The sequence below is a fragment of the Megalops cyprinoides genome, chromosome 3, assembly GCF_013368585.1.
Source record: "Megalops cyprinoides isolate fMegCyp1 chromosome 3, fMegCyp1.pri, whole genome shotgun sequence".
Lineage (NCBI taxonomy): Eukaryota > Metazoa > Chordata > Actinopteri > Elopiformes > Megalopidae > Megalops > Megalops cyprinoides.
Window position 1 is genome coordinate 9,767,635 of NC_050585.1, and position 13,126 is coordinate 9,780,760.

The following is a 13,126-nucleotide window of genomic DNA, read 5'->3' on the forward strand; positions in this document are numbered from 1 at the left end:
TATGGATGAACAATAATTACAGCCCATTCTACCTGATTTTCTCCATATTTGGCTTGTAATGTATTTTTAAATGTATTTAATTGTGTAATTTTTGTGGTTGAAGATTTGTAACCATATGGTTACAGGTTCTAGGACGAAACATATGACAACTGTCATATGCTTGAAGCAACATATGAAACCTGAATTGCTTCAGTTAATGTTTAACTGTGTAAATGAATAACCTGGAAAAGTAAACGTAAGATGTGTAAGTCACCCAAGATAAGATGAGAAAATAAATTATAATCAGTAATTATGTAGGAGTTTCAATCTATTTTTAAATCAGTTGCAGATCAAAGCTATTACTTAACTAGGTGTGTTAAACTTTAATTGCCAGCATTCATTACAGCACTTTAAAAACCCTAGCACAGCTCTGATGCGAACATCAGAATGGCAGAAGAATGTAAACCAGTTGCTTCCAACAGAATACAGCTGAAAAAGGGCAAAGGGTGACATTTCCCATAATAGACAACAGGGCCAATTAAAACCTCTGTAATTGCAAGCTTTGCATTAGCGCATACGTCAAATTAACGTGAAATGAAGCACGCCCTCCTAAGATGACCGCACAGCGATGCCTGTGTAGAGACGGAAGCGGTGAGTCACTCACTGGTGTCTGAACTCATCAGAGCTACTCCTTGGCAGGCCTTGTGACATCTTGGAGGCATGAAAATGGCATGAATTTTCAGTCCAGAATTCAGTTCAGAAGTGTTCAATTTAGCTCTCTGCAGACACGGTGAAAGGGATGAAATGCATCACCAAAGGTCAGTCCAGACCATTTGTGACTGGTACTGGTGTATTATATGGCAGCTCATCACTTAACACTCAGTTTGTGTAAAGGGATATGTATGATTGTTGATACAACAGAGGTAGATGCAGCAGTGTTTATATACATGTATGTTCCCTCATCTGTGTGTGTGTGTGTACTCATCCAATATTCAATGAAGAAACACAAAAAAGTCATTCGATGCTTCAGAAAGATAAATGATTGCTGTGATCCTGATTATGAGTGTAAATAGTAATTCACTGCGTCACAGCATTGACTTAACATCGTTTAAAGACACATGGGGGGGGGGGGGGTCCTCTAATTGGATAAGTGATCCAAAAACACAGCTGGATAGCATAAATGTTTTATTACAAATACTACACATGCTCAGAATGTTTTGCACTTTTCACATTCATTTGGCAGATGCTCTTATTCGAGGCAAGGCAGTCATGACAGAACATCAGGAACAAGGGTTATAGAAATGAAAAGGATAAGAAAAAAAGTTCTTCATCTCAAAAGAACAGACAATGCAGCTGTGTATTCAGCAGTGTGAATTTTGAATTGATTGCTTTTCTTAGTATAATAAGGGAATGATGGAACTGAGCCTCTTTCACAAACTCCACCATTTGAATTATGGCAAAGCTGGTTTGGATGGCTATATTGCTCCTTACACTTAATACAGTTTCTAATGCATTGGTGTCAATAGCACCACGAAATAATGTGTTCAGATGGGCCCATTTGCATTTCAAACACCTTTTCATCTAGAACAGAAATTAGTCTTCTGTTACTCAGAGTGTAAACAACCAGCTGTGGCCCTACAGCTGTAAGTGGGCAACTCAATCTTGTGTAACAGAAGGCCCAATTAGCAGCAGTTTCCATAACACCAGTGATAAATCAAACTGGACCACACCAGGAATAGGTCTTTTGGTAATGAGATAATGATCATAAGTCGTAGACCAGAAATAACACAGGGGTAAGAAATCCAAGAAAATTGGAGATTTCGCCTTCAAGATATAAGCCAGACCTCCTGTGCTAGCATACTGCATATGTCATTTTCGAGACTGCCTAGAAACAACACCCCCTTCTGATTTCACTTTTTCCAACATTTCAAATGACTGATGGCCCTATGGTGTACCTCTTAAGTGACAATGAGCAAGTACAGTAGAAACTGGAGGTTGAAGCTGTATGATAAAAACTTCATATCACTGGTTTCTATTAGTGGGCTTTTATAATGATCTTCAATGACATGACGTTTTTGCAATATTTTGTGGCATCTGGTACCCTCTAGTGGTGAAATGTAGAACATACAAGTTACTTGTCATGTCAAAGTCGCTGACAGCGTGTAGGTGTTAACCTTCTTCCTCAGATCTCATCCTTCTCTCTCCTTCATCCATTTATTAAATCATGGCGCAAAAATGAAGACAGGACCAAATAACAAAACTTAAGAAAATAATACAATGCCAGTAAAAAGTTTGGACACACTTTCTTTATTTTTACTATTTTCCACATTTTAGAATAATAGTTAGGACATAAAAACTATAATATAACACAAACGGAATTATGCAGTGGCAAAAGTTATCATATATTTTCGATTCTTCAAAGTCGCCAAAAATATTTTTTAACTTAAGCCCCTAGATCAAAATGTCTTTCCATAGGAAATATTGCTTCAAAGACATGAAACGCGCACTATGCTAAAGACACATCAATAGTGCAAATAATTTAGAGCAAGACTCCTCCCAGTGCAACATGTTATTTATGGTTTTGGACTGAGGACCTAAGACCGGAAATAGGATACATGTTGCAGGAAATGCATCCTGTTCAGCCATTCTCCTCTTGACTTAAGACATAAGCACAATGCCGTGTTTGGTAATGGCAACTTAATTGCACCAGAAACACCAAGCGAATTATATAATTATGTAATTATGCTCTATTTTATTGTGCATCACCCTCTAACTAACCATCATATGAGAGAAAAAAATAAAGTAAAAATCAAGAACTCTTTGTAAATGGTTAACGCTGATAAGTCATGAAAGAATCAAAATACCCATATATAATGTCCATATTTGTGTGCTACATTAAACCTGAGAAGATTGATTGGTTGGATGTGTGATAATGAATGCAGCCCTGCAAGAGAACAGGAGTGTTTTCCCTGGCGAGCCTCATGTTTGCAGGTCTTCATATTAACCCTTTCAGCACTCATGGAGGTTTTACACATAGAAGACATTCAGAATCCAGCTGATAAGAATGTGTTTGATGTGGTCTTCATTTCTGCAAAAGTGTTTTCTCTCCACGGCATCCATATAAGTACTGTTGCATGAAGCAGCTGATCAGTGAGAAAGTGGCCATGTCACGCAAGTTAAATGAAGCATGTGCGTCTGTGCTGTCTAAAGTCCTGTCTCATAGTGAGTAAAGCAGGGAGACTTTTTCCATTACTTGGTGCAAAAGGCCTGTTTTTATCTAAAGGTTTAAAGGTATTCATTTAGCTAGTGTGTCCCTGCTGGCCCACTCTCAGTAATAGCCTTCAGGAGCAAACAGTGAATGTAGCTGTGTACCGTAACATTACTGCAAATTCAGCCCTGGGCCCTGCTTTTCTTGGTATTAAACTGGGAGAGTGGGAGTGGAACATTGAAATGACCCTCTACTCACATGTGTGGTTTGTATTTACCTCAGGGGGTAAGACACCACAGCCAACAAAAGTAGGCTTTGGTTCACTAACCAAATGAAGGTAAAGCAATCAGTCAGTGAACAGCTTTTTAACTCGTGTGGCAGTTATTCTGCTGCCTTTCATGTCTTGCATATTGTAAAAGAGAATCTCATGAATGTGTAAGACAGTGTTCAAATATGGAAAATCCGTGAAATTAAATGGAATCTCAGCAATAATTCATGGAATAAATTGGCTGAAAATCCGATTAAGATTGTGAAACCAGTCCAGATGTTAATCCATGCGCCTTGAAAAACTGGTTGGGATTCTCAGGATATTTACAAAAACATACTGTCTGTCTCGTGCATTTGACATTCACTGTATAAACTACTGTCTCATGTTTGACATTCACTTTAAAATCCTCTGTCACCTGCTCCTATGTCCTGTTGAAACATTTTGCAAATTCCAGTTTATTTTGATGTAAAAACTGATTTGTGCATACTACATTGGATATTGGACATTGGACATTTTGCTTATAAACAAGTTAAAGTTAAAGTAAAATAGATTTTTCTACCAGCCACAAGAGATTAATGGAAATTTAAGATATATGAATTAAATAAACTGAATGAGACTGCATGTAAACGTTTTGTCATTTAATAATGTAGATAAAGGAGAATAAGAAGGACCAGGTTTGGTCAATGATTTTATTAGTTTAAGGCAGTGGCCATCAACTCCCCCATCAATCCATTATCCCCCCTCCCTTTGGAATCTGCTACGCTGGCCTGAAGTCAGATGGTTCCGTCTTTGACGTGGCACTATGATGGGAACAGGAGAGGGTGGGGAGGGGAGGAAAGCCCTGAAAGTCTCACGAGAATCTTCTGAAAAAAATCTTTCCAGTTTGACTCCCAGGGTTACAAATCTTTCTTTAGCAAATGATTCCCTTGGTATAAATGCCAAGTGAGCATTTGAACTGAAATCTATTTTAGTGCCACAAGCTGTCTGCTACAGTTAAAACAAGCACAACTTCAAGTCTTAAGCCTGAACAGAGATACAATTGTTTTGCAAATAGACAAAAGTCTCATCCAATAGTGGAAATAAAATGAGTTGAACTAGAGTACATTTACTTATTAATGTGAAGATGTTCTTATCTTATTGTTTCAATTCACAATTTTAGAATTTCCTTTTACTTTGATGTTCTTATTTATTGGTTGTTGCTTGGATTTTTTTTCAGATTTTGCTTCTATATTGAATTTATTTATGATTGATCTCTTATAACTCATAATTTCGTATTGCTTAGTTTATTAGCTTTTTTGTATGCTGTTTTGAAAGTCTGATGTTGTTTGAGTTGCCTTGAAAAGTGCTTTGAGTGTTTTGTAGAGGGCTGTTAAATTATTCTTATTCTTATTCTTATTCTTATAAGCAGACAGGACTTTGTCAGAACTGGGTGCACAAGCAGAAGTGAGGGGTGTGGGTCCATTAGTATGGGCTCTAGGACCTTGAGGAGAGCTCAGTTCACACCACAGTGGCAACTGGATACTGTGGGAGGTCTCAGCTCTCTGCTTGCTGAGAGTCAGGAATTCCTCATTTAAATACTCCTTTCCCAACTTCCAGAAGTTTCTTTTCTGCAGTATATAGGCCTGCTGAGGGATCTGTCTGTCTGGAAGTTAACAGGACAGACAACTTTGTGAAGGCAGTCGGGAAAGCCCAGTAAGGTAAGAGTGACTGTGGAGCAGACAGGGTAGCTGTGCATGAGTCACCAGTGAAGAGAGATGTGGAGAACCACCATTTTGGTTGGAATTTCTTTTCAACTAATGCACTGCTGGGAATAGTGCTTTGTACTTCAGAACAGCAGCAGCGAAACACAAAATGCAGTTTCTTCCACCTTTAGATATCTGTAGCTACAATGTGATTGTGATGACAAGTTAAAGTATACAGTTCTTTATCAATTGCACATCCAAACGGAGTGTTTTTTCTGAGGTCTCATGATTCATTCGTTTCAACTGCTCTCATTGTGTGTTATGTATTAAAACTGCAAAGTATGTAGTAAATCTCCTTTCTGAATAGCATACTTGTTATCTGACATGCTCAGTGTTGGATAACGGTCCCAATTACAGCATGCACGCGTGTTGTCTGTGCGTTCAACTCTTATGTGTTCTATGAGTGTTTTTATTTGTGGCCTGTAGGAAATAGAATGTGCCTTCCTACAGTAAAAAAGTCGAAATCGATGCACTTATTTCAAAGTGGAATTGAATGTTTCATGGCTTCTGTACAACAGCTTTATTATTGGTTTAGGGAGTGGTGGGAAGTGACTGAAATCAGATCTTCCTAACCCCCATGCTCCCTGGAATTTGGATGCTGCTCCACTGTGGCAGTGCTGATTGGACAAAAGTTTAGTTGTTCCATATACCTCTGGCGAATGGGATTTCTCTATGTCTCTGTGTATGTGTGTGTCTGTGGCATTAATATGACATCAGTGGGCATAAGATCAGAATCACATCTCTTCCCCATAGACCACTACATTGGTTGAGAAATAAGTAAATTATCTCTTTACAACACGTTTATGAAAGGCTCTTGCCATTTGTTCAAAGGTGAATATGCATATCTGTCAGAATGAGAGACCTGACAGTATAAAATGTTAATATAAATAAAGTGACCCTAAATATCTATTGCTATATATGCCTATTGTATTCATACTTTAATGGTTAATGTAAAAGATGAACCCTTAAGTAATCTGAGCAGTAGGTATATTGTGGGCCTCAGGCCACATATTTTCCCTTTGTTTGGAAATGTGGGCTGTGGTTCAGAGTTTTCCTGTTTCTACATGTCCCAGACCACTGTACCGCCTCTGGTAATGCCACGTCTCATTTGAATTTAGCAGAGAAAGAAGGAATCCCATTGAAAGTCCATTGATTTAATAGGTTGTGGAATGGCAGTTAAAATACAGTTAAAATTGTACATCAATGCGGCTGAATCTCAGCAACCTACTTTTTCATGAATCGCAATGGAAAGTGCTGGGGCTACAAGTTCTTTCAGAAATTTCATTGAATGTGTGTAGTCTGAGAGAATACAGTACCACAGGTCTGTAATACCAGGTGCATCAGTCTTTCATTTCTCTCAGGGTGTGCACTGACCCCCAAAGGATCCTGCCTTTTGTTTGGTTTCAATAGGCATGCTCTCATTTAGAGCAAGCTGTAAGTAAACTGCAGCTCTGCTCAAGAGAGCAAGGATAACTTATAAGAGCCCTTTTGTGCTGATGTGTTGGCTTCTGTTTTGGTTCATCTGTGCTACAGAAGCTGACGTGGCTGCTCCATAAAAATCTGCCTCAACCTCTACTTGGAAACTATCCAGCAAAACCCTTGAATCTGCGTGTGCATTCTACATAAACTTAGGACTATATTTACTTTATGTATTCTGGACATTTTCCAAAACAGCTGAATATAGAGATGTGTGTTTTTTCATCTCTTAGCTTGTCTGTAGGACACAATACATTGTGACCGTCTCTGTGTTGTAAAAAAATACAATCACAAAATGGAGGTAATTTGCAACAAAATACTTCATACGTGGTCTGTTGTTTTCCTTCAGGTCTGCATTACTACAGCACCGAAACCATGTGGCTGACTAACTTGGTAGCACTGTGCCTGCTGGTTGCCGCCACCACCAATGGGGACAAGAAGCTCAGCAACCATGCCACCAGCATGGCTGATAACAGCGCCAGCCTGGCCTTTAACCTCTACCACAACATGGCCAAGGAGAAGAACCTAGAGAACATCCTCATCTCCCCGGTGGTGGTGGCCTCTTCCCTGGGCTTGGTGGCCCTTGGGGGTAAGTCGTCCACTGCCTCGCAGGTCAAAATGGTCCTTAGCGCTGACAAGGTGAAGGATGAGCACCTCCATGCGGGCCTGGCCGAGCTCCTGACCGAGGTGAGCAACTCCACAGCCCGCAATGTCACCTGGAAGATTAGCAACCGTCTCTACGGCCCCAGCTCCGTCAACTTCGCAGACGATTTTGTCAAGAACAGCAAGAAGCATTACAACTATGAGCACTCCAAGATCAACTTCCGGGACAAGCGGAGCGCCCTTAAGTCCATCAACGAGTGGGCGTCCAAGACTACTGATGGCAAGCTTCCAGAGGTCACCAAGGATGTGGAGAAGACTGATGGAGCCATGATCGTTAACGCCATGTTCTTCAAACGTGAGTAGATTCCTTTCTTAAATTCTTGTGTAACTTTGGGACAAGAAACATTTTGCATGTTCTCTGTCTTTGAATGTGTGTTAACATCAAGTTAACTGGAGACAAATGGAAGACCTGCACATCACTCTGTGATTTTTCATTCACCATCAAATGCCACTTTGACTCCTCTGAACAGCGCACTGGAATGAGCAGTTTCATCACAAGATGGTGGACAACCGTGGCTTCCTCGTGTCTAGCTCCTACACGGTGTCTGTTCAGATGATGCACCGCACTGGTGAGTTACTTAATCACAAAACCGTGATGTTTGGAAACATTCCACAAGTATTGGGTTTTGATTACCCATGTAAATGAAGGTCAAGAACAAACCTGTTTCAAACTGCCAGCATTTTTCTCATCTCAGATAAGGACTGTAAGATATGAGAATGATTGCACTGAATGCAGGTTGTTTCTACAGGCGTCTACGGTTACTATGAGGACACCAAGAACAGCCTGTATGTGCTGAGCATGCCTCTGGCCCACAAGATGTCCAGCATGATCTTCATCTTGCCCTACCATGTGGAGTCTCTGGAGAGGCTGGAGAAGCTGATGACTCGAGCACAGCTGGACACCTGGCTGAGCAAGCTGGAGGACAGGGCTGTGGCCGTCTCTCTGCCCAAAGTCAGCATGGAAGTCAGCCACAACCTCCAGGTACCCACCCTCTTGCAAACCCATGTACTGGAGAGTCCCATCTGCTGTGTGAAAAGTAAACTAGTAAAATGGGTATGATGTTGCATACATGTTCCTTACAAGGAAAAAGGAATTAAAATCATATTTTGCAGGGTACATCAGGTATATTTGATCATTTTGATGACAATAATCATTAAAATATTCCATAGAAATGCACATTTACCCTAGTTTAGAGTGCCATTTAGCAGACACTCTTACCTAGAGTGACTTACAAAGCAAATACAGAAGTGTGTCTAATGAAGTCACAATAACGCTGCATGCAGAACATTACTGACTACATCTGCAGTGGGTTATTCCCTTGGTTCGGGAAAATATTGAGCTCCATACTGTTTTCTTGTAGAAACACCTTGGGGAGCTTGGCCTGACTGAAGCTGTGGACAAAAGCAAGGCTGACCTGTCCAACATGTCCGGCAAAAAGGACCTGTACCTGGCCAACGTCTTCCATGCCTCTGCCATGGAGTGGGACACCGAAGGCAACCCCATGGACACCAGCATCTTTGGCACAGACAAGCTGAAGAACCCCAAGCTGTTCTACGCAGACCATCCCTTCATTTTCCTCGTGAAGGACAACAAGACCAACTCCATTCTCTTCATTGGCAGGCTGGTCCGGCCCAAAGGTGACAAGATGAGAGACGAGTTATAATCCCAGCTCAGTTCTTAAGTGGTTTGTTTGTGTGTGTGTATGGGTGTGTGTAAGTACGTGTGCACAACTGTTCTGCACATGACCATGCAAAGAGTATGTCTGTTACATTGTGAGCACATTCCATTAGATGAAATGTGGACTGACACGTGGGTCTACTGTTCCAGATATGCATTTCAGAAGGGCAGCTTATGCTGACCCTTAAGTATCTACAGTAGTATGGTTTGTCTTCTGCTTTCACATGTATCAGAAGGTTTGTGGTCCCAGACCTTGTCTAATTCCACAATAAAAAAGTGTCACTTGGCAGTAGCCCAACCGTATTCCACCACTAGTTATAAAAAGACCATTGACAGATTGCACGACTGACAACATGCTTATATTAAGTGTGATTTCTCAGATTTTTGCCTTCATTCACCTCAGGGGGGTTGTTCGTATTTATAGATTTGGCCACTTTTTACTGAGCACCCACTGTAGCCTCTCCTAAACGGAATCTGTGGTTTAAGCATGGGATCTTAGGATGTCTTCAATGTTTAAGGTAAAATCTCTTTTTGCACATGTTTTGCAAGCTTATTCAGCACTAATATGCATTCCCACATTGAATCCCACTGCATACATTCTTCTCAGGCTTCCAGCGGTTACACTTCAATTTTTTTTTTTTGCTCGTCAGCCATCTGCACTGAAACAGCTTCTCTGCACTAGCTAACCTAGGAGTGAGAGGCAATGTCTGACTGTAGCGTTTTGCTCAGTTTGAGTTCCAGGGTGTCTATGCTGTGTTAGGTTGTGCCATGTTGGTGGTATGTTGTTTTTCACCACAAAACCTCTTTTGGAATGATGTAATAATGTGAGATTGTTACATTTGTTTGTCTTTTTTATTTTCAATAAAATTGAAACAGAAAATGTGTTGTCTGTTTTTATTCAGGCTTAATTTTTATGTGAAGAGGTTACACTTGAAGACCACCCACTCCATTAAACCATTTGAGCATGATATTCTAATAGCATTCATATTAATAGTCTTAATAATAGTTCTATTCCAATGCAAGTGGTCAGCAACTGTGATATCTGAATTGTGGAGTCATTTCCCCATCACAGTCTCTTCTCAGTAGTATTTCACCATACTATGATGCTGTATAAAGTCATTGTAAAACCTTAATTTAGAATTTTTTTTTTCTGAAAGAAGTAGGCGTCGTTTGTTTTATAGCCATGGATGTTATTCAAAGTGCCTTAGCTGGATCTGCTGGCCTCTTTAGGGTGAAATTACAAATACGAACAGAACATGATTAGTGTTACTTGTATGATTTAATGGTAAAGAAAACCCAAGTGCTGCTCACACTGCACCACTAGTGTTGTAGCCCAGGTCTTGCATACATTTAATCAACTTACCACATTGCATTCACCAGCATATAAGGGAGGGACTGGCACAGCTGCATCATAATCTCTCTAGTCTGGTTGGTTTGTGAGGTCAAGCGTTAGGGGCCAGTGGGATTTTCCACCTCATTGGAAGCTGAAAATTCCAGCGATGGAATGAGGTTTGATTCGCTAGTGGAGATCCGCTACAGACATGGCATGTTCACATCTTTGAAGTTCCATGCTGACTTGTCATGAAACCATTCGCACACCAAGACCAATGGGAAAATGGTGATGTAAATAATGCAGAATGGCATGCTGGAGTCCTGTGTTTACATGGAAATTAAACAAAGTGAGAATAGTAAATATACTGTGTCAGTAGAAAGATATTTCTGGAAAGCTTTGCTGCAGCTGCATGGGAAATGCTGATATACAAATATACACAGTAAGCACAACTTTATGATCAAGTAAACAAAAGGCTGACAAAGCATACTGTTACATTAAATTATTACATGAGTTATATTATTTAACATTGTTACTTCCCTTTCTTATGTTGATGCCTGCCAGCTTTGGAATATGTCTAAATATCCTATCTGACAAAGACTAAATCCTGCATTTTTTCATTCTTGTATTCTGTATGCAGCCCATTGCCAAGACCTCTCCTGTATTTGAAAAATATTTGTTTAAAATTTGCCATTGTATTTATCCAAATGGACTTGTACTGCATAAATTTATTTTTTACAAATTAACTGTTAATATGGCTGAATATTTATTTAAGTGCTTGCAATTAAGTATGCTTAGATTACCATTTAAACATCACACAGCACCCTCAAAGAGCTCCCACATCAACTGAACTATAAGCCTCTCAACACATACAGTGTAATTAAGCAACATATATACGCATACATTATCCTCTTTTTCAGCTGTCAGATCTGCATATATGTGATTGTAACATGTGATAATGCCTGCTCCAGACAGATATTGGCTGATAGGCTTCCCAACTGTGAGTCAGAAAAACCACCACAATCTCATGCAGGCCTGTTACAGATTTCCCAGACTACATGACAACGGCAATTCTGCACTTACATACATACATACAAGCTAAGCAGGCTAGGACTAGGCTATGGCTGGAGATTCAGACTACAGAAGATTCAGACTGCCACAGGGTTGACTCAAGAGACTGAGGAACTCTTTTGTTCCTCAGTCTGTTAAATTATTAAATCAGCATCTGGGCTATAAGTAAGCCAAAAGGTTCATAGATGGACTGAGGACGGGGTATTGAAGGTGAAAGTTTTCATGAAATTGACCAAGTGATACACTACAGCCACTTTAGGATGTTTAATGTGGCCATATAAAATCATGCTCCAGTGGAAATATTTTGTTGTGTGGTACAAATGGTTTTCTTGAGGAGCCTGCATATCCGTTGAGAATGTGCACATGAATTTTGAGTTGATAGAGTGAGAGAAAAATATTTCAAGGTCATTATGTTTAGGACACATTACCTCTCATACAATTGGTCACAAAAATTGTCTGTCCTCTGGGCAAGCATTGACAATCTTCAGTTGTTCAAAACACAAAACACCTGTACTCTCCTCTGCTTCACCTCATTCTGAATCACTCTGCACGAATTGATTCCCTGGCGCTATTTTCTTTGCAGATGCATCGCATAGAATACTGTCTTCTCAGTCTGGACTGAACAGGTCTATTTCAGTTTGGGAAACTATGTCATAATGGATCAGCAACAGGCCATTTCTTAGCTATGACAGGGACATATCTCTTTCCCACGGTCCAATCACAATGACCATATTACTTTATTTCTGCCCTTCCCCACCCTTTATCACATCAGAGACCTTGCATTAACTACAAGCAGTACAAGCAGAGTATGGGATAACTAAATTAATTGGGAAGACCCTTTCACGATGTCTTGACATGTGAAATTAATGGGGAAAACTTAGCTGAGTTCATGTTCTCTCTGAAACGAACCAAAGACAAAAACAGAGTACTTGATCTTAGCGCCATCTTCTGGTGAAACATATTAAGCAGCTGTGCAAAAACTTGAATGCCTAGTAGTGCAGTGCAAAATCAACAGGAATACTGTAAATACTAAGTACTACAGTAAATACTGTATTTTAGGCTTTAAAAAAACGCATTATCTGGTAAATAAAAAAATAATACATAAAAAGGCTGCAGAGATGGCAGAGATAAACAATATCCCAAATGTAAATTTCTCAATTTTGTAAAATGTATGTCAATTGTATTCAATTATAACCATGGGTCCACAGTTTATTGCAATAAAATATTTATTCTGGGCTGTATTTATGGAATATTAAATATACAAGCTTATAATATTCTAGAATTGAAATATGGCAGTTAGTTGCACATTGAGCCTTTTTTAATTTAGTCTGATATACTAATTAAGTGATTTATTCTGAATAATGAAACATTATTTCTATATTGTTGGTCCTGCCCAGTGAGCTTGATGTCTATATACTTGATACAGTAGAAGTTGTAAAGTCATATTATTGATTGACATTATTTATTATACACTATTTTTCCATTAGACATGCAGTGCATCATGGCCTGTTTCAAGGGCCACTCAAAAAGAAACATATGTAATATCTGCACCTGTGTATTATGTAGGGAGATTTACTGCATAGAAAACCTCTGCTGTACTCTCAAAAGTATGACTACAGTTCCACACATGCACACAAAAATAAGACACACAATACAATACATACATCTTCAGTTTTTTTTTTTTTATTTCTACATAATCGGTCCAGCTTTC

At 39.6% G+C, this 13,126-nt stretch overlaps 1 protein-coding gene across 1 annotated transcript; it reads left to right on the plus strand.

The window, feature by feature from the left end:
• Window positions 1-4,976: 4,976 nt before the first annotated feature.
• LOC118774909 (serpin H1-like) lies at window positions 4,977-9,802 on the plus strand. The gene is made up of 5 exons (XM_036524500.1): window positions 4,977-5,152; window positions 7,023-7,631; window positions 7,807-7,905; window positions 8,086-8,318; window positions 8,698-9,802. The coding sequence occupies exons 2-5, from the start codon at window positions 7,049-7,051 to the stop codon at window positions 8,998-9,000; spliced, it is 1,218 nt and encodes a 405-aa protein (XP_036380393.1). The 5' UTR covers window positions 4,977-5,152; window positions 7,023-7,048; the 3' UTR covers window positions 9,001-9,802.
• The last annotated feature ends 3,324 nt before the right edge of the window (window positions 9,803-13,126 follow it).

Bases quoted from the DNA above. Each gene is read 5' to 3' on its own strand.
- LOC118774909 (XM_036524500.1), top strand. From the start codon at position 7,049: ATGTGGCTGACTAACTTGGTAGCACTGTGCCTGCTGGTTGCCGCCACC. The intron at 7,632-7,806 runs GTGAGTAGATTC...TCCTCTGAACAG, and splicing joins TAACGCCATGTTCTTCAAAC to CGCACTGGAATGAGCAGTTT. The intron at 8,319-8,697 runs GTACCCACCCTC...GTTTTCTTGTAG, and splicing joins AAGTCAGCCACAACCTCCAG to AAACACCTTGGGGAGCTTGG.